Here is a 27613-nt window from a genome sequence, read left to right as displayed (position 1 = left end):
ACAGAATTAAAAATGATATAGTCAAAACAATACAACTACGAGATCAAGGAGATGGTCCATTTTTATTGCAACCGGGATCATAAACCAAAAAAAAATACCTGCTACCTTCCCTGAAGCAACACGATTGTTCCATAGAGGCAACTCTAAGACCGAAAGTTTCCGATGAAACATGCTCAACTTTTTGGCTCAGCTCTGATCTTCGGTCCCAAGCTAATCGAGGCACCCCTCGAAACAGGAAAATCCACGAACCCCTCATTTAATCTGTCAAATTTTCATAGAGAATCAACACGAACATAGCGAAGTACTAGAATTTCAACTAGAATGGAATACGTTAATCGATTTGCTTGGGACCAATAGGCTAGTCAAGTAGTGAGCCAATTTTAAATCGTTTGTTCCGTGCTGTTTTGGCCGGATTTGGCATCCTGCCATTAAGGAAAAATGGCCATGGAGCGGTATTCTGCCAACAACGTACAGGTGGTGCCCAAGGACAAGAATCCTCCCAACTCGCCAGAGCTCCGCCCAGTCGAGCGGAACCTGAAGAGGATCCAAAAACTCTTGGAAGCGAGAAGCAGTTTAAGGCAAACTGGCGTTCTGTGGTGAAGAAAGTATACCGGGGGGTACTGTACAGAATCTGATGGCAGGAGTTAAACGACGGCAATTCGGATTCGGTCAATAAAGAAAAATTATTTGTTTTTTTTTTTTTTTAAATAATTAATTTACTCGCATTTTTGTTTGACCATATTTTGATCGTGACACCCTTTACTCGGAGAAACAGATTGGCCCAGGCATGGAAAATCATTTGCATTCATTTCATACATTCATTTGCCTCTAACTTTTTTCTTCAACAGCATTCTGCAAAATGATGTATAAAGCTTTAGTATGTTTTGTTATCAGCTACAACTTTTGCTCAAAACTCAAATCTTTATCTCGTATGTATCACGAACTAGAGTGGACAGAACATGTTACTGTTTTCAGTGAATGTAAAATACATTCACTGAAAAACAGTAGTGGCTTCTGTTCGCTCTGCTTCGTCATGCATAAGAGATACGGCTTTGACTTGTTAACAAAAGTTGTAGCTAATAGCAAAACCTACAAAAGCTTTATACATTATTTTGCAGAATGCTGTTGAAGAAAAAAGTTAGAGGCAAATGAATGTAAATGAATGCACTAAATGAATGCAAATGATTGTCCATGCCTGGATTGGCCTATTATGGATCTTCTAGTTAAAAGCGTGGCTATCATCGAACTTTGAAGTATATCGAGCTACGAACGTAAAATTAAATTATTTCATTCGTTTGTTGATTTGAATATTGAGAAACGGTTAAATGACTTAGCTTAGAGTGGTACGAAAGAAATGTTTCGACATTGAGTGGATCCATTTAACTCGACAGTGAGCATTCATAAGGGCGTATACGCGATGATCGATTCTCTTCATCGATTTTCTCTTTTCTTAATAACTCGCTAGATTTAACGTTTGTCGGTGCGTTTGTTGTTGCTTTTGAAAGCCAATACAACCTATTACAACTCTACATTGAACAAATTCTACAAAATTGTTTCGCTTAGCTGTAGCAATGCAAAGAGAAAAACGATGAAGAGAATCGATCATCGCGTATACGCCCTTATGCATGCTCACTGTCGAACTGCATTTTTCTACAGAAGACGGCATTACAATCCGGACACGGTATACACGCTAACTTCAGTTTACTCACCGTGTGAGTCGATCGTACTCACTTTCGTCCGATGTATCGAGTTATCAAAAACTGAGTAAACGAGAAATGTCAAACTGAGTAAAAGCCACTCAGTCAGCAAAATCCTGGACTTTGAAAAAATGTTAACAATGTTGGAGGAAACGTCCTAGAAAACGGGTGCATGTTTCACTCAAAACGGGCGGAAATTCCTTCAGGTAAGTAGAAATTGCTTAGGGCAATGGTGTTGAACCATTTTCTGCTCCGGTCGAACACGCATTTCCTTAAATAAAATCAAAACAAAAACCCCCCACAACTGAAAATATCGCTGAGTGGATTCGAATCAGTCTACGTGAGAACGTAGTTTACTCAAAAGAGAGTCAACATAAGGATGCTCAATTTTGAGTAGCCCTACTTGCCGCTGAGATGAGTACATTCAACTCAATTTTGAGTTGACCAGAATAAGCGTGTAAGCTTTTTTAATAGAAACTAAGCTATCGATGCAGCCTCTGGTGGTGAATACGAGAACGTCAAAAAGAGTGTTCTGAGCAGAAATTTCTGCCGTGAGGCATAGGGAATGGAACACTTTTTCACTATTCCTGGTAAATTGATTCATATATGCTCCAAAACTCTCTAGTTGAAAAATTAAATTCTGTATCGTTTTTGCAAAAATCCTGCTGGTGTTCAGCAACATTTTTGATGAAAAAAAATGGAAAATTAGAATAATTCCTTGGTGGTTATGATCTTCCGGATTTCTTGTGTGTGAATAGTTGAGGTACAAATCAGTTTAGATCTGTGGAAAATCTTGAAATAATTGGCAAGATGTTTAATGAAAAATCCTTATTCTGATGTAAACAAACGGTTTGGTTGACGTTTCCTCTCGAACTCGCGTGGCGCACTCTATGTTGGTAGTGCATGAAAAAGGCATATTTACAGGTTTTGACGTAGCTCTGGTCGAGCATGGAATACCACTAATGCTGGAGGCAAATGTATTCCGAATCTTAAAAGATCTTCGTGGAATTTCTTCGATAAGATCAACCAAAAATCGATAAACAACAATTCTCGATTACTTTTTCGAAGCGATATATTAGCATTTTTAAACGTTTGGTTTGGCATAACTGGTAGCTCGTGCACACATACGAACACCACTATCAGGTAGGGGAAAAAATCCGGTAATCCTGTTCACCTTCGAGAGCATGTTTACCGTCGATTCCGTATCAAATTCCAGAACCGACGGTAAATAGTTCTCTTCCGGTAAAAGACGTGGCCGACGAGCACAAGAACGTGTATATGACCAACCATCCTGCTAGCGTTATGGTGTTTGAATTGGTGGCTTCCGATGGCAAAAAAAATGGACCCGGTGTTCATTCCAGAAGGCGACAAGGTCAACACTGAGGTCTACATCGGGATTTTAAGTAAGTATGTTCTTCCGTGGATCAAAGAATAGTACGGTACGAAGCCAAATATTGTATTTCAACAAGATGGGCTCCGTGCCACACCTCGAACCGCACTCAGAAGTGGTTGTAGGAACATCTTCCGTTCTGGGCGAAGGATATGTGGTCGGAAGCATGTGGAAGCCGTAATTGCAGCAAGTGGAAACTTGATCGATGATTAACATAGTTTAAGACTCGAAAACGAAATTTTTGAGATTTTTTTTAATTTTGACATTGCTCAATGGTGCAAATATTATCACGCATACGGTATGTCTGATTTTGCCTTATCAGTCTAATACTCTAGTTTAGAACGACAAGTTCATTATTCGTCCCAAAGTTTCAGCACGTTCCTTCTTCAGAGGAAACTGGTTGGAAGTGAATTTATTAGAATGTTCTAAACTGGAGTATTAGACTAATAAGCCGAAATCAGTCATAGTTTGAACTTCTACAGTCGTCGATTGTACTCCACCAGTCAACAAATGTAAAACATCATGTAAGTGACAAGTGTGCTAGTCACGCTAACTTGAAATATCCCATTAATGGATAAAAGAAGACCCATTTTTAAGAAAAGTGGCTTAACTCATTAATGAGTAATGCTTTTACGCTTTAAATGAGTTACTGTTATCCATTATTAGATGCTTTTCATAAAAATAAAACATCATCCATTTGAATTCTCGCTTCGAAAATAGCGATGATGAAAATAAGAGTGATGACTACATGGGGAATTTGGTTCAAATTCAAGACTAGACTAGTGGCATTCGATTTTCTGGATTTTTTTTTTAGCATAAGAGGAATTTGACGGCATAAATGGGATTCTGCGACCCGCTTTTTTGACATCACCAAAACATGTCAATAAGTAGCTTTACTAAAACTTCGAAAGCAATTGCATGACCACAAAATGGTTTGACTTATTTGACTGAATTCATTCAGTGTTCTGCAACGACTAATGTGATTTTTCAGCCTGCCTACGGCGACATACACCAAGGAAAATTAAATGTTGTTGTAGCGCCAAACGCTAATAAAAGTGCACTTTTATGTTAAATCGTTTCAATGTCTTCTGCGCCCTTTTTCCTTGGTTCATAACGAAAAGGTGCGCAGAAGACACCAAGAAGATACGACGTTAAATAGCACTTTTATTAGCAATTCCGCAATTTTGAGGAACCCAGTTAGAAATGCAAAATACATTATCAGCTCTGTTTAGAAGATCGGTGCACAGAGAAAAAAAATACCCTTAATTTAAGTTCTTTTTACTTAACATTGGGTAATATTGAGTTTTGCATCCCACTCTCACTTTTTGTTGTTGTCAAAAACGGAACGAGAGATTCGACTTTCTCATGACTATCGTTCAATATACTACTAATTTTGGGTAATTTATCGGTTCCGTGTGAAATATCGGGTCTACACGCTTAGTTTGAAGTACTCATTACTGGATAAAATTGCACCCATTTTCAAGAAAAGTAGCTTAACTCATAAATGGGTAACATTGTTACCCATTTAATGAGTATCTGCTACCCATTAATAAGTAACTGTTACCCATTAAATGGCAATGATGGGAAACAGTTACTCATTAAATGGGTAAACATATCACCAATTATCGAGTCGAGTCTTTTTCTTCAAAATGGGTGAAACTTTATTCATTAATGGGTACTTTCAAGCTGGCAAACCAATATTAAAAAAAAAAAACTTGCATATTTCCGACGATTCAACTGCTTAATTTAACCTTTTTCAAGGATCATGTTTGGGTCTGCCTAATTTCAAAACAAAAATGTTTAACAAGAAATGTTAAACAAAAGGCCAAAGCTATAGAGCAGACTAAAGATGGTCCTTTTAAAAGGCATAAATAAGCAGCAAAGAAAATCCTTAAAATCATCTCCAACAATCATGTCAGTAGCAAAAATCCATAAGGACCTAGCTCGAAACGTCAACAATGACTTATATCGTCCATTTCTCACGACTCACTGCTCCACCACGCAAAAAAACACCACCTGGTAGAGCAAACTCTGCCCTATAAAATGACATAGTTAATGTGCGTGGATGTGTTGACATTCGTGAGCAATTGACGTTTGATTGAGGACCTTATGTCATGTTGCTATAGTTTCAAAAGCTAACTTAAGTGAACACAAATTCCAGCTTTGTGGAAACTAAACCTAACCATCCCGACTCATTTGTGACTTGGCGAAACTTTTTCGATTCTCGGACCACCCTTCTCCCTTCGCAAATGCGGACGAAACATATGAACTGAACGTATGGGGAAAAAAACGAAGAAGAAATAGTTTTAGTACTAGGTTAGGCCGACTAAGTATGGACCGTGAGTGCCGGTTTTTGTTGATCGGCGCAAATTTCTCCCTCATAATAGTCCGATTAATTACAACTTTCCCGTAGTTGATTGTTCGCTGTCAGGTTTCTATTGGTTGTCTGTTTTGTTTGCTTTTGTTTTTTTGCACACAACAATATATGTTTGTAGGTTTAACTCTCTGTATATTGGTACAATGTGATCAAATTGTTCGCTGGCTGTTTCCCGCTGAGAGGAAACGAACAACGGAGTTTTAGTTTTCTTGATATTTGATTTTCAAACACTGAACTAAAAACTTACGTTAGGAAAAAAGAACTCAACAATTTTTTTTTTTAAATAACTCAAGAAAAATTGAACTTACGTGCAGTCATTTGATTTGCGTACGCTGGGGGGGTTTTTTTTTTGTTCTTACGAGATTGGAAAATATATTTAAACTTAAGGGAAACATTTTCGCTGCAGTTTTGGCCTGCTTGAGACGCAACAACAGCGAATTCTTGGGTGATTTTTTATATCAGTGTGGCCTGTGTAGAAGTGTACTGGTGGTTGTGGTGGTGGAAGTAGAGGTGATGGTGGTGGTGGTGGTGGTGGCTTATCAGTGGTAGCCGTGGAAGTGTGATACACTTAGAAAAGTTTGGAACCAAAAACATTAAAACACAGAGGTGTTTGTGTGTTTGGGGTAGAAAAAAAACTGTTCGATAAGTTGATCGATCGACTCGGGGAAGTGTGTTTTGGAAAATACTTGCACTGATTAATTGTGCAGATTTGTGATGACACTTTTAAGTTTCTTAAAAGAAATAAAGTGTGGTGGTTGTGATGTTGATTGTAGTAAAAGGTTAACCTAAAAGTAGAGGAAATAAATAGTGTTTAATCCTATTGGACATTTTACAATCTCCAGTGGGATTATTATTGAAATTAAAACGAAGTCAGAACCGAAATTCCAACCACAAAAACGTAACAAAATAAAAGAACACTTTGATTGAAGACAGATCAAAACGAAAAGACAGAATGCTTCACTTGAAACGAAACAAAGGAAAGATGACAGATTGAATGGGAAATATACAGATCAAGAAAATGGGAGAGAGAGAGAGATAATGGAAGAGAAACAGTAGTAGATGTGTTTTTCAGTTACTCTCGAGAGAAGGAAAATAAAAGAAAGAAATTTGCTTTTTAATGATGGGGTACCTGTGGTAAGGTTAATTTCGGTCGCCCTCTGCCTGTGACCCAGTACTCTAAATTGTGGTAGTTCTACTTCGCTGCTCATTCCGACACTACTTAGGCCGTCTTTCCAGAAGTACCGGATATCTCGCATAGTGTAACCGACTCCAGGGTTTTGCAAAATCGGTTCGGTTTTTAGAGTGTTTAAGGTTAGGTTTTTTGGAAGGTTTAGTTGGTTTATGAGGTTGGCAAAACGAACATTTGGGTTCGTTTCAGATCGGTCGGATTTAGATATCGCGTATGTTTCGCATTTTGGCCGTTTTGATTGTGGGTGTTGCACACATACATATAGATGTAGGATTCGAGGTCGGTTATCGTTCGTTTAGTTTTTGCGATTGATTTTTGGCAATGTGTGTGGTTTGATTCGAATGAGATTCGTGGGAAAATGAAAGAAAATGAAAATTATTAAAAATGGTTCAACTGGCGGAGACTCATAATTATATGCAAAACATAGGTATATAGGTCCGACTATTTCGTGACAATCGTAAAATGAACTATTCGCAAGAGAATAAGCTTAGCATACATTCATTTCTTAAGTATTCGGCTTTCGGTTATGCGGGGGCATCATGTTTTCATCTAGAAAAATAAAATATCACATTCTCGGATGCTTGGTGTGGTAATAAGAAGGTTATCAAAGCTTGTTTTCAGTGTTTGCCTTTGTTGAGAAAATATTCCATAAGTTTTTTTTTTTTGGTTATTTGAATGGAAGTTCAAGTTCAAGAGAGGATAAATACACACACATAACGATAAATGAGACAAAGTTTGTTCAGACATAAGAAAACGGAAAAATTGAAATGAACATAAACAAAACACGAAAAAATTATCCTAGCACGAAACAGGAAATATTCGAAAAGAAAGAGAAACCAAAATTAGGGAAGATGAAAAACTGTTACCAACATTGCTATTGTCAAATTCATACAGGTTTCATACGCTTCTTTTAGTTTTAATTTTTCAGTGATGCAAAACTTCAACGCAAAATTGATGTATTAATCAAAAAATAATGTAAATTTTGCATTGCAATTTTCTAGCTAAGGAAACAGTATGAAAAAGTTTCATAGCGCCAAATTCGATGTATTTCAGGTAACAATTAAAAGAAACGAAAAGTAAGAGAGGACAGTACACAACGGAAAAGAGTCCAAAAATAAAAGAAATAGAGGAAATCAAAGAAAAAGCGTATTTTAATTTTGGAAAAACCATGCAAAGTTCGATTTGATGTCAGCAAATGTATTTTTAAACTTATTAAACTTAAATGCAAAAATTATACGTTCCATAACATAAATAACGAAATGAAATAAACTGTATTCTGCAATGTAAAAATTCTTCTGAGTATGAGTTGCTCGGGTTGTATTTAATAAATGCGCTCCTGTTTGATATTCTTTCTAACGAAAAAAAGAAAAGAAACGCAAACGAAAGCTTCCGAGGAAAAAAAATACAAAACCTGCTGGAAAATTCTAAAAACGAAAATTCACTAACAAAAGACATTGGAAATTCTGAAACGAAAAATTGCAAGCATACCAAGCATGTACAATATGTACACAATCAACAAAAGAGAAAACATCTAATTATAGCAAAAACCAAAGAAATGTCACCCGGGAAAAAAGAACAACCAAAATCTGTGTTTTTTTTTAACTATTCTCATAAATCGATTTGAGTGAGAAAACAGAATCTCGCATGCACATACATACACTTTTTCTACTGTCGCTTTTGATGTAGGCGAAATGGATGATTTGGTTTATTTGATGGAATGCCTAGTATAGAAATTTAGCCAACTGCTTGCTTTTTCACTGCCCCTATCGAACCTAATCGGTCCGAAATCGATAACTTAATCTATTGCATGAGGGAAGATAGGACCAATCAGAGTTTACCACTAGGGAGCAACATTTCTGGCAACACAGCCCAGCAAGCACGCTTCAGTAACAGTCAAGTTGTTTGAACTATTAAGCTCGATCAACGATTGGAAAGGGTCTATCAGCTTTCAAATATATTGCTTTGCAAGCCATTTCGTCGCACAGCGTGACTTACGCTTTGCGAGAAAAAGACTTACAAAGTTTTGTTTAGCTGACAATTAGCTTTTCAATTGTTGGTCGAGTAATGGGAGCCAATGAAAACAAAGGAGGCGTTGTTCGGTTGTGAGATTCGATTGGCTCGCTTGAAACTTCTTCTCTCTTGTTCGTATGGGTCCGAGTCCGTCGGCTAAAGTCCGACCCACAATGCATCCGGAGTATAGTCGCTATATTTATTGGCGTTGACGGCACTGTCGAAAAATTTGCTCTTCCAGCAAATGTAGACAGTTTCTTATGAGAATTTTCGATGGAGTGAAAGGATAGTACGAAGTCCGCCATGTTTCACGCACAGTCTGACGTTTGCTTATGGATTTTCTCATAGGAGTAAAGAGCTACAGAGTCACCATCAACGCCAATAGTCTGGCGGAACCAATTCAATATACTATAGACCCACAATTGAAAAGGTACTATGAACGTTTATAAACAATCCGTTGATTATTCTTTGCTCGCCAATTGAACGCAAATTACCGGCATCATCGGATAGGGGAAACTTTCCTCAACCTAAAGGTGGTGTTAGTTTGCGTAGGCGAGCCTTGAGTCACGAGAAAAAGGTTTCCGAAGTTTTGTTGGCTGCTGAAGCTGAAGTGCTCTTTTCTGTTGTTGGTCGTGATTTGCTCGATTGGTTCCGCTATTTGACAACTCAATTGGTTCCCGAGATTCTATCCGCCAGACTATGAATATAGTGACTATAATCCGGAGGTGATACGTTCCGGCAAAGTGACAGCTAAATCTATTGTCTAACTGTCGGATCAGCTCCGGATGCATTGTGCGTGGCTCTTAACAATCGGATATGAAAGTGGATGGGGATGAGCCGATCATGCACAATGGGACGAAACGATGGAAAACATGTAAAGTGGTGCGTGTGTGTATGTGTGTGGGCGTGTCAAATGATGAAAGAAATCGAAATTCAGTTCTACTTTTTGCGACTGAACTTTTTCCTTCTTGACGATTGTGATGCTTCGTTTGTGTAGTGTAGACAACCGTTTTTGTATTGTTTTACATATGAGAAGTGTATTTTTAATGTTTATATGATTAGGATGTGAGTTGAATGCATTTTTCAATACTGTTCATACAAAATTCGTTAATTGGAAATAAACAAAGTAGAAACTGCAAAAGCCGTGCTTAGAAAATAACAATTAAGCTTGCTGGATTAGGCAGATAAACAGAAAGTGTACAACTTGAAGAATCTTTAATTGACTAACTTCATTTTTAACTATTGCTCAGTATTTCCTCGTTAATCCGACATTCTTAAAATCGAAATTTGATTATCTGATGTTGCCGTGATGAAAAATACGGAAACGCCATTTATAGACGAACATTTCAAACGGTCCAATCTGATTTGATCGATTCTCTACAGTGACTTTCTCTATTGCTATGCACACAGATTTTGTGCTACTGTTTCCACATAGAAACAAATAAAAGAGGTTCTTAGTTAGCGTTAAAAACATCGAACACAACAGGGAATGATTTTGCAGCTGAAATATTAATGAAAGAGAAAGTCAATGATGAGATTCGATCATAGTAGATGGAACCTTTTGAGATGTTCATCAAGATTTAGAATAAGCTGTTATTTTAAAATCTGACACCTATTAGGCCATAAATTTTTCAACAGAAAAGAAACTGAATTGACTAAATAGGCAACATATCATCCATTTGACACGTTGTCTGATAGATTGGAATGACAATCGATAGTTACAATTTGGAGGCGTCTTTTCCAATTAAGTATCTTTAATCAACAACAAACAGGAGCTAATGTCGTACAGAGCACTTCCGGCAATGAGAATTTATCATCCGCTGTTCATATCGTTAAAATGCAACATGTAATTCTGACATCACACTGCTTTTTGCCTAAGAGAAGAGGTGACAATACGGGGTCGAAAATGAACCACTTTTCTGTCAAACGTGAACCAGCTCCTGATTGGCCGATTTCATGTGCGTAAGATAGAGATAGAGACAGATAAAGATAGAGATAGAGATAGAAATAAAAGAGGAATAAGCCAATTGTCACCTCTTCCTCTTAGCTTTTTGCATAAGTACAGCGAAAGAATGAAAGAGATGACAAATTCACATTGTTGGACTAGTCTTGTACACGGTAAGAAAGAAGTACCCAACGGCCTTTTGACTAGTTTGTCTTCTTTTCTCCTTCTAATGTTGTCAAAAACGGAGGAGCAAAAACCACCCAACAGGGGTAGTAAAGTGTGGGAACACAACGTTGCGTATAATCATGTTTACCTACTTTAGGATACAACTAACCTACGTTTAGAAAGCTAGTAGAAAATTCCATACGAATTGCACATAAGTAAATGAAAACTAATTTGACCCGCTTTACCTACTTTTGGGTTCCTGCACTATAGTGCCGAGATGAGTGCAAAGAGCTTTCTTTTGGGTAATTTTTTCTTACCGTGTACGCTATTAAGCAGCAATAGAGGTTTCATTACACACTTACTTGAAAGTACCCAATAATGAATTAATTTTCACCACTACAACTTTACCAAACCCCGAACATACCAGGTGAAAGATTCAGAGGAAACTGTTCAACCAGCTGGATCTCGGTGGTCCCCTTACATTTTATTTTTTTCTATAACTGGCTCATCTATGTCTAACCCAATCATCTAGATCAAGCGTATTGAAAATTTGTGATTAGGATCCGTTTAGGGGGCTGGTAGAGCGACAATGGTATATATTAGGTTTAGGAAAAGTGCGAACCCCACTATACAAATTTAACTACCTATTATGCATCAGATATGCAAAATATGACTCCAGTAGCCATCCCCAGAACTTCTATAAACTTCATCATCATCCTTAAAAACACAAATTATCAATTGGCTTAAGCTAGATTAGTTGGACGAGACATTGATGAATACATAGTAAAGTAAATCCATATAATGAGTTAAGCCGGTATTCCTTGAAAAGGTTGAAATTTGACTCAATAATGGGAGAGTTCAACTTAGAGTGCAGCTAGTTAATTTCATAAACGGCCGTTGAAAACAAACCCAAACTGATTAAAACTGAATAATTTTCAAATAAAGGCAGATATTTTTTACCAAGCCCTAATTATTCGATAACGAGTTTCTTTTTTTTCAAATTAACGAGGGGTAACCGTGTTTGTGACTAAAATGTAACATACCTCGCGTAACACGAGATCGATTCTATTCAGTGATTTTCTCTTATTGTAATTACATGGTTGTAAATACATTTCCTTCCCATCGAGTGGGTTGTATTGGGTTACACCAAACACGCTGAGTCCGTACAACAGCTCCTTGGTATGGCGAACCCTCACGATACAACCCTAGTTGTGGGCGATTACAATCTGCCAAATCTAGCTTGGGACTTCGATGAGGACGTCAGAGAATTTCTGCCTCTCAATGCTTCATCAGAACAGGAACTCGCTGTAGTGGAGTCCATACTGTCTGCTGGATTGAACGAATGGTAAGCTTCTTGACCTGGTTCTCGTTAGTGACTCCAACTGCATCGAGCTGTTTGAACCACCCTCTGCAATTATGAAAGTTGATTGTCACCACAAGCCGTTGGTTCTAAAAGTTGACTCCCGTTCGAGAGATCATCCGCTCCCGTGCCCAGCAGCCCACAGTGAGTGTAGTTTTGCACAATGTGATTTCGATGTTGTTAACACGAGGATTGCCGCCTTGGATTGGGTACAAATACTTGACCAACCCACCATTGATGCCGCCGTCTCCGTATTCTACGACAACATCTATAAAGTAATCCAAGATACTGTTCCGGTGAAGACACGAAAATCTTGTTTGCAATTCCAACAACCTTGGTGGAATCCGCAATTGCGTAATCTGCGTAACCGTCTGCGTAAAGCTCGAAAACCTTACTTTCGTTCCCGGACCGCAGCAAACAAGTATACGGTGCAGCTAGTAGAAGCAGAGTATAATAGTTTGCAGGAAGCTCGCTTTCGTGAGTACGTCGACAACCTCCAGAGGGGTTTCAAGGAAAATCCATCGTCGTTCTGGTCTTTTATCAACTCTCGGAAAAGATCAGCTGGTATTCCCGTGGACGTCCCCTACGGTAGTAGAAGCTCCACCACCGACACCGCTTCTGCTGACCTTTTCGCTGACTTTTTCCGAAGTGTTTTCGAACCCGATCAAACTCCTCCACCGCAGAAATACATTGATCAACTACCAAGATACGACATTCACCTGTAGCAGCTCATCTTCAGTCAAGACGCTATTCTCAAAGCCCTTTGCTCAGTCGATCCACCGTCTTTCGTCAAGAACTGTGCAGCATCGTTGGCCACTCCCGTTATGTCTATTTTGAATCGATTGCTTAAGGATGAGGTTTTTCCGGATGCCTGTAAGCTCGCCTCAATTACACCGGTCCGGTAACATGCACAAAGTGGAAAATTACCGACCTATCTCGATCCTGAACTGCTTGGCCAAAGTTCTCGAAAGTCTTCTGCATGAGAAGTTGTATCCAGCTATTCAACCCATAATCTCAGAGTTTCAGCATGGATTCATGAAAAAGCGCTCGACAGTCTCTAACTTGATGACTTACACGAACACTCTTATAGGTAGCATCGTGAAGCGTCAGCAAGTGACCTCCGTTTACATCGACTTCTCTAAGGCTTTTGACAAAGTCCCTCACGACCTAGCCATTATGAAGCTAAACCGCCTTGGTCTTCCACCGTGGATCGTTTGTTGGTTGAAATCATACTTATCATCCAGGAAGGCTTTCGTTAAGGTACGTGATTCCAGATCCGTGGTATTCCATATACCATAGGGGGTTCCACAAGGGAGTCACCTAGGACCTCTCATTTTCGTTCTGTTTATTAACGACGTGTGTGATATGCTAAGTTTCTGTAAGTTGCTATATGCGGAAATCGATTACCCTTACCCGCTCTCACTCTCCGATCATTTTTGATTACTCTATGAATCAATCACCGCTGGAAAGGGCAAATGCCATTAAGGATCTTGGGCTCATCTTGGACAGCAAACTACGGTTTAACGAGCACATATTCATGACAGTTGCAAAGGTCAACTCCATGCTAGGATTTTTGCGCCGCAATACTGCACAATTCGACGACGTGTACGCCCTGAAAGCGCTGTACTGCTCTATGGTCCGCAGTGTTCTTGAATATAGAGTACAAATTTGGGCTCCATATCATGCTGTGCATGTACTGTGCATCGAAAGAATCCAGAAACAGTTTATAAAGTTTGCATTACGACGTCTGCCATGGACAAATCCAGATAGCTTACCTCCGTACGAGCATAGATGTGCGCTTATTGGACTGCAAACACTAACAAATCACCGAGTCTTTCTCCAGAGGATGTTCATATTTGACATGATTAGTAATCATATTGACTGCAGTTGTTTGCTCGGGAATATCAATTTCCACACTCGCCGTCTCCGCAACTATTACTTTCTGTGGACTCCCGGACATCGTACTGCTTACGGTTATAACAATCCTCTCGATAGATGTTGCAGACTGTTTAATGATGTGTGTGATGTTTTTGATTTTAATATAAGTAGGTCAGTTTTTAGGAATAGGATTCAGTCACTTTAAACAGTCTGTATGGCTAAAGATGTCAAAGATGGTGGTTAAAATAAATAGATGCTAAAATTAACCTCCTGTCGACCTGAACTGCAAGAGCAGCCATATATATTCGCTTATGTTTCCGCGGTAAACCAACAAGAAAGTCGATGAAGAGAACCGATCAACAATGCTAGACTCTTTTGTGATGTTACGCGAGATATCATGAGCAAATACACCCTACCCTTTTTTTACGCGGTCTTATATTGGAACCAATGTTTCCAATTCGGATAAAATGCAGAGAGTAAATTTAATCATTATACTCTACTACCAAAGTTACCCGCATTATCAAAGATACTAAGTTTTACGGTACCTACAGAAATTTTCTAACTAACGTACCTGCGTTAAAAAGGGTTTGAGCCATTATCAAAAACTTGTAGGGCAAAGTTTGAACACTTACACACTTTGAAATAACTAATTTTACACGTGACGGAATCCGTCTTTGACATAAAGAATGAGACGTAAACAAACATGTCATGTAATATTAAGTGCTCCGAGACTGAAAAGTTCGTTGCTCGACGAAAAGTACGTTTGATTGAGGTATATTTCGCGTCTGTTATGACTCAACTTTATGTCAAAATTGACGCTCGTATATGTCACTCCCAGAGCATCTAAATTTACATGATTTTTTCTAAGTGTGTAATGATGGTGTGAGTCTGCGTGGCATTTGAAGTCATTGTCTACAAAAGCAGTTAGAACGTTTTGACTATTTGCTCGAAATATAATGTCATATATCCGAACTCATGGCATCATAATAATATCCCAGGTAAATCTGTTTTGGCGTTCCAGTTTTGCATGCTGGCACAGTACCCGTTCGATTTAGCCAACACACGATTTTTGGCATCCCAGTTCTCAATAAATTCTAGAAATTACAAACCTGATGATTATATGGACGCGTCCAAAGCTTCGCAATCATCCGGACAATCTACGAAAAATAGTAGACCACAATTCAATTAAAGACATTGGAGACGTGTTGCCTAAATCGTTCTGATACTGTAGTGTAAAATGCAGGATGCGTTTCAAACAAGACAAAATTTGTTCTTTCATTGTCACCACCGGTGCCGGAAAAATACAGATTGATGTTTAAAGCATATCTCGGAATTACCAAATCCCGGGAAATAAATGTTAAAATTATTGGATACCGTTCATCTCGGAATTTTAATGTTCATATACTTTGATTCCTTTAAAGTGAATCTTGGCCTATCTAGAAGGTGGATTTGAACCCGTAGCTTTTATCTTTAGGAATGTACATTGAATTTAATTTTATCTTTTCCATTCGCTTGACGTCTATTCAAATAAAGGTTGAACACAAAGAAAAACCCGGACACATCAAGCTAAAAGTGTATACAGGATAAGTTTGTTTACATCACGGCTTCACCGGAGCAGGCACGTCGCGATTCTATCCTGCACGGTCGAAACGAAAATCCCGGTCCATCTGTTCCTGGCAGATTTCGATCGAATTCCTGGACAGGAATTTTATACCTCGGTTGGCCGGAAGAGTGCCCCGGCAGAATGTAAAATCAAAAAATAGTCGAAATTCCCCAAAAAGTTCCTTGTATGGCAAGCTGTCTGCAGTTGTGGGCTGAACCAAAAAAATTACAAAGAGGAGTGCCTACGGAAGAGACTACTGCCATTTATGGAGCAGCATGAGGTGGATTGCCTATTTTGGCCGGACTTGGCAAGCTGCCACTACTCAAATTTCACCAAACAGTGGTACAGCGAAAATGGCATCACAGTGATTCCCAACTAGATATATCCGGCCAATACTCCGGAACTACTCCGGACTTCTGAAGCACATACTGAAGAAAAAGGGTGTAACTACAATTGACCAGAAGGATTTCAAGCGAAAATGGAATTTGGCAGCCAAACAAGGGGGGTAAGGCCTCGTGCATAAGATGATGGGCCGTGTACGAAGAAAAATTTGAGCAATGTCCTATGGTAAGAAGGAAGACTGAAACAATGGTCTTACAATAAGCAAAATAACTACTAATGTATAGCTGTTACTGTTACGGCCAATAGTGAAATAACTCTCGAAAAATCCGTTAATGTTTGTCGACTGGAAGAAGTTTCTGCAAAGCGGATCCAGCAGCTCGGTTATGAAAGTGCCTCTGAAGTGAACAAAATTGAATCGAAAAAGGAAAGAAGAGAGAAGAAGTGTAAACTCTGTGGAGGACGTCACGTCTTCGAAAAGGGTTCTTGCCCTGCTTATGGACAAAAGTGCAGAAGATGCAGAAAGAAGAACCACTTTGAGAAGATGTGCTCGAAGCAAAAGTGGGAGAAGAGATGAAAGAGGCCATTCGGAATATCATCGGCTCCGAAGATCTTCCAGTTAAAGTTGCGGGTGATTTGGATGGAGTAGAATGTCTTGCGGGCGATTTGCTGATTTTTGGATGCGGTGAAACCTTGGAAGAGGCGATGCAGGATCACAACCGTTGTCTGGAGAAACTCTTTGAACGTCTTAAGCACTGCAATATAAAGTTTAATCGTTCGAAACTCGTGTTATGTAGACCGTCAGTTAGGTTCTTTGGACATGTCCTTACCGATAGGGGCCTTCAGGCCGATGAATCGAAGATATCAGTTATTAAAAACTATCCAGCTCCAGCAAACCGGAAGGACCTTATGCGGTTCGTAGGAATGGTGAATCATCTGAGCAGATTTCTTCCTAACCTTAGCACGAATCTCCACACACTACGCAAGTTGATATCCGAAAAAGTTCAGTGGATATGGAGTTCCGTTGAACAAAAGGAATTCGACAAGATCAAGGCAATGGTGTCCGACGTCAAAAATCTTCAGTATTACGATGTGAAGCAACCCCTTTGGATCGAGTGTGATGCTAGTTCTTTCGGGCTCGGAGTAGCAGTATACCAAGACAACAGGATCATCGGATATGCATCGCGAACACTGACACAAACGGAAAAAAAAACTACGCTCAGATATAGAAAGAACTTCTAGCGGTGCTATTCGCTTGTATCCGGTTTGATCAAATATTCATCGGAATCCCGAGGGTAGTTGTGAAGACAGATCATAAACCACTAATAAACCGTCTTCCAGAAACCGCTTCTCAAGGCTCCGAAGCGGTTGCAGCACATGCTATTAAATCTGCAAAGGTACAACGTCCAGCTCCAGTTTGTATCCGGTAAAGATAACGTTCTAGCTGATGCCATCTCGCGAGCACCCGATACACAGAATGATTTGAAAGACTACAGGAAAATGAACATATTCAGTCTTCGGCGAAGTAGACAACATCGATCTAAGCAGTTATCTAAGTATTTCGGGCGATCGCATTAATGAGATTATTGAGCACACTGCAAGCGACAGTGCCTTACAAACGATACTGCTGTACATCAATCATGGATGGCCGGCAAAAGTGGATCAAGTTCCAGCTCCTGTACAACCCTTCTACAAACAAAGCTCGCTACTCAAAGTGGATTGGTTTTTCGAGGTGATCGAATCGTTATCCCGTCAAAGCTTCATCGTTTGTTGATTGAAAAGTTGCACACCAGTCACACCGGCATTAAGTCCACATTGCGATTGGTTAGAGCCAACGTGTTCTGGCCGGGAATGAGTCGACAGATTAAGGATCGTGTCCAAGAATGTTCAATATGCGCCTAATTTGGAGCATCCCAGCAAAGCCCACCGATGAAGAGCCACGCCGTACCGATCTACCCGTGTCAAACGACGTTTTCTTTCAAGCATACAAAGGAAAGCAACGAAACTTCTTAGTGACAGTTGATCACTATTCAGATTATTTCGAGTTGGATCTGATAAAGGACTTGACACCGGCTTCTGTTATCGATGCGTGTAAGCGAAACTTTGCTTTTCATGGGACGCCGTTGGTAATTACCTATAATGCAACTAACTTTGTAAACGAGGAGATGACTCACATTGCGAAAACTATGGGGATTTCAACATTCTACGTCTGCGCCACACCATCAGCTGAAGGCGCTGTAAAAATCGCCAAACAGGACAGGATCTTTGGTTCGTAATACAACTTTGGAGAAACACACCTGACAATATCGGAACTAGTCCTGCATCCAGATTGTTCTCACGCAGTCCCATTGTGGAATTCCGATTCCGGCAACGAATCTATTGTAGAAAATCGTGGAAGGCGTTCCAGAAGCAATCAGGAAGAATCGTCAAAAGATCAAGTACAATTACGATAAGCACTCACGTCAACTGCCAGCTTTAGAAATTGGATCGCCAGTGCACGTTCAAGCACGGCCACAATCATCTAAGGTCTGGTCTGGTCTCGTGAGTAATCAACATAGTGATCGATCATACGTAGTTAATGTGGACGGAATCAATTATCGTCGTGATGCTATAAACGTTAAGCCTCGCAAAGAATCTGCAGTTTCTTTTGCATCAATTGGATTTCAATGGTGGAAACAAGCAAATCATTAACGTGCCTGTAGATCTTCCACAAACATCAAGAGCGGAGATAGCCGTTCTGACCGATGAACCATTTCACACCAGCAACGTAGATGAGGCTGAACCGTGCACCGATAAGACGTCCGATGTTGTGAATGTCAGTTCTATTCCAGGAGAGATGCTGTCTTCACCCATGAGTCGGGGCCGTCCGAAGAGAGAAATCCGAATGCCAGCTAAGTATAGAGATTTTATTGTTTCCTAAATCTGTTGCGTTTGTTTTGCAAAAGACGGAAGATGTTGTGATAATTCAAAGCTACCCAAAGTGTCACGCCCCTCTGCACTTACTTAAATATGATGAGTTTCTGATGAGAGTGTAGAAATCAGTTGAACTGACGACGCGTACTTGAGCGGACTAAGTAAGGAAGTCGTTGATTAATTGTCGTTATCCGAGAGTTCCCTTGTCTGCACCCTACTAGAACAGTTACATTGAGCGATGAACAATAAAACACATTTTTAAACCCCAAGATTTTCGTAGCCAGATTTTTTCGTGTTCAACCTTTATGTCCTTGGAAATACAGACATTTCTCTCTAACTCGAAATTGTAGGGACCATCGAGTTACAGAGTTATCGACTTATGGAAGATGTAGCAGTTATGCCTATACGCTCCAAATATGACCAAAGGAATTCCAAAATTACAAGATCCAGAAGATTCCTGAACAATATATTTATTCCAGCTAGGGTGAAGATTCAGCTTCCGCCATACTACGCACAACTCTCACTTTACCTTTTTCGAATGGGTTTGAACAAGTAATGGAATGTTTCTATCAACAATTACTTTTAAATTAACAACACACTTAGAAATTATTATTTTTACACGAGACGTAATTCAGCTTTGACGTAAATCATGGAACGTAAACAAACATAGCATGTAAAATTAAGTGTCCTGAAACTGAAACATATGCAACTCGACGAAAAGTGAGTTTGACTGAAGTGATTTTCTCGTCCTTTTCAACTGATTCTTATGTCAAAAGGGCCGCTTGCATGTGTCGGTCTCAGGGCACTGAAATTTACATGTCTTTTTCGTAGTGTGAAGGCAAACTTGCAATGTTTGAAAAATCATAGCTCAGCATAGCTATTCACAAGTTTAAAATCTACTGGCACCATTTCAAACTTCATACTTTGATGGTTCATTCAGAATCAATTGATTTAAAATCTATCGATAAATTGCTGAGCTATGATATTTCAAACATTGCCAATTTGCCGTTACACATTTTACCGGAGGCATCGTGTTCGGAGTGTTAATTTACCTTTCCCTACGTACTATTAGATTTGATATTGTTGTGATTTATATAGAAAAATCTAAAACTGCTGCTTGATTCCAATTCCGTCCAAACACATTGGAACGTCATTGGATTCGCTTCGGTACATGGATGAAGACAGCAAACATTGATTTGCTAGCAGTGCTTCTTTTGATTTTAAGAAGAATGGAAGTAAATATTCAAATGATGCGTTTGTTTTGTAGCTTTTGTACTAAACTATTACACCAAACGTACGATTGATGTGTTCCCGTTGAAGTAATTGATATATTTCTAGATAGAGCTGGAGTTGGGGCGTAACAGCCTTTGTAAACAAAGATGATTTCTAGGACCTCAAGGCACACTCACGCAAACCAACACAACCGTCGGGTAGGGATACTCTTTCCCTACCCTATGGTGTTGCTGATTTGCGTTGGAAAGCCTCAACTTTCTAGAAATCATCAAAAGAAGTCATTGTTTACAAAAGCTGTTACGCCCTAATTCCAGCTCTATCTAGATCTGATACGACGGAAATGGGCGCTTATGCCGAAGCAGTTCTCAACCCTACTGTAATATCTGACCTTATTTATACATTCGATTTCGAGAAATGGGCACTGAATCCATTTACTCGGCTGCTCTGGTACCCTTGGGACAAATCAAAACCAAACCTATCATGCGGCATGTCAAATTTCAATAATTAACAGCCTTATAGCGAGCCTTCATTCCAACTGACTGCATATTTCGAATCAACTACTGGGCGGGCAGTCAATATGCATATAGGCTCGCAATAAGACTGTCAATTCCTGAAATTTGTCATACTGCATGACAAGTTTGGTTCAGACCATTTGCCGCAAGGACGCCTGAAACAAGGTGCAAGATATGCCTGAAGTTGTAGCCAAATTAATCGCAAATGATTGAACTATTTAAAGCTCATGAGATTTTCTCTAACGCGTAATGGTTGTTGCTTTCAGTTTGGAGCATTCAACTGTCACTCTGAGCACACAATGGAACAGGTTTGGTTTGTCTCGTGATAGATTTTTTATAAATTACAAACACTGATCATTTTCAGACGATGATAAAACATCGATGATGACAGCTAAAACTTTGTAAATTTATGTATTGTCTGTTGCAGCAATGCAGCAATACAGGGTGAATCAGACTAACTGTCACCGATTTCACAAATCTGCAATTCTCAATGGGTAAAATGAGTATATGTTCAAGTATTTTTGTTTTAACGTGTGTACAAATATCAGTTTGTATTGATAGTAGGATTTAAAATTTCAAGCAGCCATGAACGTGGGTGTGCGTTTTCTACTGTTGCTGGTGTGAATTTCGTGAATTTGATTTCTCCGTATTGTTAATTCTAAAACTGTGCTTAGCTACACTGTAGCTGGAACACCCAGCTCGTTTGATGATTTCTATTGGAGACATTCTGTATTAGTATTCTCCGTTCATGGATTATAGTGAGCTTACACTCTTTGCACTACTCTATAGTTAACTTGCCACAGTTCATAACACTTCAAATAAGAAGACATGGCTGTCAGCCGCTCCCATCCCACTTTATCGGTTCATGAACGCCGTTCAAGTTCTATGGAAGAACTTCAAGTTCAAGAGCAGTGCAAAATCTTTCAACGGTGATCAATTACTGCTATGAGTTAGCAACCAAAAGTTCAGTATTTCACGGTAAACCCACTGTCAAGTTCCATAAAATTGAACGATAGAACTTCTTGCTGCTTCAGAAACTAAAGGATACACACGAGCAACTTTAAGCTCCGCATGCGTACTCTTAGCAACTTGAAGCTCAAAACAAGTTCCAGAGAGCACCCCTAAGTCCATGGAACTCTAGACATGGCTGCATAAATGGCCGCCTCAAACTTCCAAACAAGATCACTGTGAACTTCTAAGCAGCTTTAAAGTTTCTAAGAAGTTCCGTGCAAGCCCGCATGAAACAATCTTTGTACGATTGATTTTAAACAATAACATGTTTCAATTCTTTCGGTAAATGAAGGATCTATGAACCAATTATTGTTCTAGCACCTCTTATTTCGCAAAACGCATTTATGCATTTCAAAACAGCGAAATATCTTCTGGGAAGAAAATACTAAGCAGCATCTGGTATTCGTTCTAGATCGATTGAATTAACGATGTCTTCATGTTTGAAAAAATAATCCCAACTCTTTTATCCATTGCCCAAAATCAGTGAAATTTTCCCCACGGAGCTCACCCCACCCAAGCAAACAGCTCACCGTACGGATGCTTGTGGGACCAGCCTGAAGCAGCAATGGCCACAGCTATCAGCTTTCAACTATTTATTTTTCCACTTCATAAACTCGGGATTCCCAAATCGCTCAGTGCGACACACGCTCGTTCGATCGAAAACCTCGAAAATCCCAATACTAATCGTAAATCCTGACGCTACTTACGGGTTATCTGCAAAAGGTTTTACTCGCTGCGACGCAGCCAACTACATATGTGGTAGCTAAAGAGCAGCGGTTAATGCCGGCCTATAGGTGTATATGTAGCATAAACCAGCAGAGCTACACTGCGGCAGCCCGTCGGATATAAAAATGGCAGAGATTTAAAGCGGTTCCATGTAGGTACCTACCTACCAACAACGATGGCGAGCGGAAAGAGGAGAAATCCAATGAGCTGCAGGTTGGTATCGCTATGACGGCGCGCGAAAGGGATGGGTGCAGGAGTCTCACCTTATGCTTTCGACAACATAAATCATAAAGCCATTTTCCAGTCGAAAAGATCCGGAACAGAACAAAAAGAAGAGGAATATCTTCTTCAGCTTGCTGGGTTTGCTTTACAGACGAGCACCGTCGTCCTGCCTACATCCAGGTATGTACTACGTACGGCTAGGAACAGATAAGCCATGACTGAACATGGGTGTTTGGGGAAGATGTAAGTACGTCTTCTAGCCCGGTGACTTCTGACTTGGGCGGAGAAATTCTCGCTGTGGCAATATTCATCACCAGTGCACGGTGGGGAAGATCACAGGAGGAATCGAAACTCACATGGGTAGGTTTCAATTTATTTCCCAGAGTAAACAGAGCTGGAAATTGGATGGCATCCGATATGGGAAGGTGAGGTGCATTACAGCTTCCTTCCTGTGCTTTATCGAGGCCGCTCGCTTCACTAGGTCTCACAAAGTGCAGACACGATTGAATGTTTGTCTGTTAACTTACTGGGAACTTACTACGGGAACGGGGATGAGCACCTTTGAAGAGCACGAAAATAGCTGACTGTTTGCTCTTCCTGTGATAACGTTCACAAATGTCAAGGTTTCCTAGCTATGAAGCACTTATTTTCAATTAGGCGAATGGAACCCGAAATATTTATCAGAGCCCGGCATACCAAAATGACCGAATAATTTTCACCAGGAAAAAAAATTGCCCATCACCTAACCATCCTGTGCCTGGAGTTGTGCCAGATGCTACCTGTTTACTGGAAGCGAGCTTATCCACTCACACTAAAGGTTCGGATCAGGATCAAGGCGCTCCCATTTTTCATCGTTTAAAACTTTCTTTGAAGTGTAGGTACAACTTGCCCCGCTTCGAGCTAATTCCCAGGAAGTAAACCCAAAATGAGGCACTCCATCATTCAGCCCACTAAACCGCCATCCGATGGCGGTGGTTTGGGTGGGGTAGGGTCTTCCTTCGTCCGCTTCCAGCTGCCTAAATAGAACCAGAAGCATATACATACGGATATGACAAATGGCTTCACCGCAGACTGGCACCAGCAAGCAGTCAAGGAATAGCATCGAGCAGGAATGCCTGCAATTTGTTATTTTGGGGGGAGATCCACCAGAGTAAGTGCTTCCTTAGCCGAACGTCCCGGGGACAAAAGACGACATTATATGCACATACATCCTACTTGAGGAACCAAATGGAAAGTAAATATTTAGAATTTGAATGAATAAATTTGGCCACGCTGTTTACTGGTAGCACCACGGACTACGCTCTGCGATGGAAGGACGACTTCTCGGTTCGAAAGCGATGGGAGGTCGCCTCTTTGCTCGAACGGGGTTCAGCGGCTTTGAGTTTGAATGGATGGGTGTCCGAGCTTTTGTTTGAAATTGTAACATAGCTTAAACTCATGAATATAGCGCAGTTGCCCCACAATTATGGATCACTTCCAGGACTGACTGACCCATAATTTTAGAATCCTTCTTGATTAGGTAGTGGCATTTGAAACATTATTTTCCTCGGTCGATCAATCAACCGATTCCCGCTAATCTGACACTGGATAGTCCAGCAAATTGACAGTCCGGATCTCGATAGTCCGAGGGAAATGTTTGATTTAAAAATATTAAAGACACATACCAGATGTTTGGATCTCCAAACGTAAACAATGGCTTTGAACGTCAATTTCTCACGAATGTCAACACACCTACTCAAAATCCAGGTGAAACCCATAGTCGATGTTGATAAGAATCCCACAAATAAAAAATTTTGCAAACAAGTTGCACGGTTTGTGATTGATTTTATATCTGTGTTAGCGGAAACCACATTTTTGAATTCGTTTCGTTACATTAATTTCGTTTAATACCGTGCCAGCATCATATTTAACGCGTTCCTTATGATGACGCACTAGTCTATTTTTGATTGCATCCCAATTTCGGCAAGATATTTTTAAAAACTTTGGTATACCATCATCCCTTGAGCACTCAAACAAATATTTGCAGAGTAACATTTCAAAAATAAAGTCAATTATTATTAAGTGCGTCAATTTAGGAACCGCTTCGAATATGGTGCCTCCACGGTGCCGTGCTCGAAATTTTGTTTGGTACCTACTGCTGGCTTCACTCTTTGCAGGACTCTTATAGACATGGACTCTGCTAAATTCGATCATTTTAGATCTATCAGTTTGTGCTACGAGCTAAATGTAACCCTTCAATGAGGGCACAGCCTAACAGCAATAAGAGCATCGCCACCGGCGATACTATCGCTATTATAGTGCTCGGAAAAGATCGCTATTTCTGCTAAGCACCCCATTCTCCTACCGGTAATCCCTGTTGGTTTCTATCGTTAGCTACGCGACTTGTTAAAATCCAAAGAAGATAGCTGCGGCGAAAACCGTTAAATTGTAATCAAACATGTGTTTATTCTGTTTCGATCAGAGTGAAATCATAAGTTGAAACATGAATATCCCGAACGCGTGGGCGGCAGATTGTTTCCCGTACATGGGATCAGCTGACTCCATAGCGTTGTTAATTGACGAAGAAGGGTTTGAAGTTGGGCAACGGCACATTTTCCAATCACATCACCTTCTCCGGTAAGGCTTTCTCTGGGATATTTGCAAAAAAAAAAAGAGGTGATCAATTCCGCACCTTGAGTATCGGATTATGGTAGTTGATCGCGGATATCTTACATTTGGAACAGAGTTGCACAAATGTCAGAAAATCCCTTCTTAGAATTCAGTGAAATGACGAATCGATCAGACTCGACCTTCTCCGATTTACATTGCACATTTATGGGAAATCATACACTTTTGTGCTAAAATTCTGTCACATGCATTTTTTTTTTCGAAATGGCGCACAGTGGGACAAAATCTAAAAACGTTGGACATGGTCAATGACAGTTGTGGAGTACCACCGAAAAATGAAGCCGATGAAATATTGAAGTCTGAGCAGCAGCACATCGCCTGATAAGGTTTGAATAAATTGTGCGCCAAAGCAAATACACCCTTGTGAAAAATCACGCTTGTTTCCAAATGACCCCCGTGAAACATAATTGTTGTACTTCACCGGAAACCTGTGTAAAGTTTCATCAAAATCGAAGATTCTTTGCGCATGCTATCGGCTTTCGTCCATGCTGAGTGAACCACCACACAACATGACTGCCTCGCGCAGACAGCAGCAGGCGGCAGCTGGCAGTGCTGCTAGAAAAAAATAATAATGAGCAGTTCGTTTGGTTAGCAATCAGTAATGGCTAAATAACCTTTTCCACAAACGTCGGATCATTTTGCGGTCTTCTAAGAAAAGTTTCCTTGTAAAATTTCCTAGCGAAAAATTGGGTTGGTTTATTTTTAGAGGATAATGGGTGACCTCACCAGATTTTTATTTGAAAAAGTAAGTTTTCCCATGGAAAATCCTATGTAAAATTAAAACCGCTGGCGCTAAAATATAGTTCCACCGACCGACCTGAAATTTAACACAGTTATTCTAGGACCCTGAAGGACTCCGGAAATCATACTGGAACAAGATTTTTTTTTTCATATATCCCTGTCCCAGCCTAGGTCATTAGCGACGAAACTATTATGTGTAGCATTTTGATGTCTTCTAGAATGTTTCTTAAATTTTAGAGTACTTTACTTGAATGGTGAAATTTTTTGCTTAAGGGGGGTATATACTAAGGTGAAATAAATAAATAATTTATGTCTTGTTAAAAACGATGATCATCCATGGAAAAACGACAGTTTTATATCGCTCAAGTGGATTAGGTTATAGGGTTAAAATGGAGTACAAAAGGTCCTCCCCACAACGTTGAAAGCTGAATAAGAGCTGAGTACAACAAAAATCTGCTTGTTCAACTAAAAAATTGTTTATTCAGCTTTTAATCAGCTCAAATTGTTTGTTGGAGTAGTATCCCCTTAAAAACCGGTTTTTTATTAAATTTGTTTTTCCATTTTTTTTTTCAATGTTCTACAAAGTTGTAATGGCTTTACAAATTCATATTTTTACTGAAGAAAACAAATAGCCCTTCGTTTCAAGGATTTACGTCCGTTTTTATAATTTTTAACGCTATATTTAAGGGAGTGTATCTGGCAGATTAGCAAGTATTAGCCAGTAATCTCAACGTTATTTTGGTCAGCTACGAGTTTTTTTTTGTGATTCTGGGACTCTGGGAAATACAGTGAAATACCCCACAATATGTATATTTTTGGAATCGGCGCTCAGGCATGGAAAATCATTTATATTCATTTCGTGCATTCATTTACATTCATTTGTCCCTAACTTTTTATCAACAGAATTCCGCAAAATAATGTATGATGCTTTAGTAGGTTTTGTTATTAGCTACAACTTTTGTTAAGAACTCAAATCCGTATCTCTTATGCATGGCGAACGAGAGCACACAGAATCCACTACTATTTTCAGTGAATGTATTTTACATTCACTGAAAAACAGTAACGAGTTCTGCCCGCTCTAATTCATGATGCATAAGAGATACAGATTTGAGTTATGAGCAAAAGTTGTAGTTAATAACAAAACCAACTAAAGCTCTAAACATCATTTTGTGGAATGCTGTTGATGAAAAAAGTTAGAGGCAAATGAATGTAAATGAATGCATGAAATGAATGTAAATGATTTTCCATGCCTGGTGATGCGTAGGAGCCGAAAATCCATGTCTGACACCATTTTGATATTCAAAATGGCGGGTTCCAGTTGGCGAAAAACATGGAAATACTATCAAATACCCCACAATATGGGTATTTTTGGAAACGGGGTGACGTGTAGAGACCGGAAGTCTATGTTTGGCACCATTTTGAAAACCAAGATGGCGGCTTCCAGCTACAGAAAAAAACAATGCTGTCAAATATCTCAAAATATGGGTACTTTTGGAATCGGGGTGACATGTAGGGACCGGAAATCGTTGCCTGACGCCATTTTGAAATTAAAGTTGGCGGCTTTCCGTTACAGAAAAACTTTGACAATATATCCCAGTTTTTGTCTCAAACCGGAAGCCGCGATCTTGGATTTCA

At 39.7% G+C, this 27613-nt stretch overlaps 1 protein-coding gene across 9 annotated transcripts in view; it reads right to left on the bottom strand.

Moving 5' to 3' along the window:
* The window catches only part of Rdl (Resistant to dieldrin), a 300052-nt gene that overhangs the window by 83215 nt on the left and 189224 nt on the right, over window positions 1-27613 (bottom strand). For 2 of the 9 annotated variants that reach the window (XM_065236172.1, XM_065236174.1), the window contains exon 7: window positions 6594-6731. The exons of the other annotated variants lie outside the window; for them this stretch is intronic. In XM_065236172.1, the coding sequence (XP_065092244.1) occupies window positions 6594-6731 (138 nt within the window). The remainder of the gene's footprint in view (window positions 1-6593; window positions 6732-27613) is intronic. 9 annotated transcript variants of the gene reach the window in all.

The sequence above is a fragment of the Ochlerotatus camptorhynchus genome, unplaced genomic scaffold, assembly GCF_037179485.1.
Source record: "Ochlerotatus camptorhynchus isolate MF236.1 unplaced genomic scaffold, CSIRO-AGI_Acam_v1.1 ptg000530l, whole genome shotgun sequence".
Lineage (NCBI taxonomy): Eukaryota > Metazoa > Arthropoda > Insecta > Diptera > Culicidae > Ochlerotatus > Ochlerotatus camptorhynchus.
The sequence above is the reverse complement of the archived record's forward strand: the minus strand, read 5'-3'. Positions and strand labels throughout refer to the sequence as shown.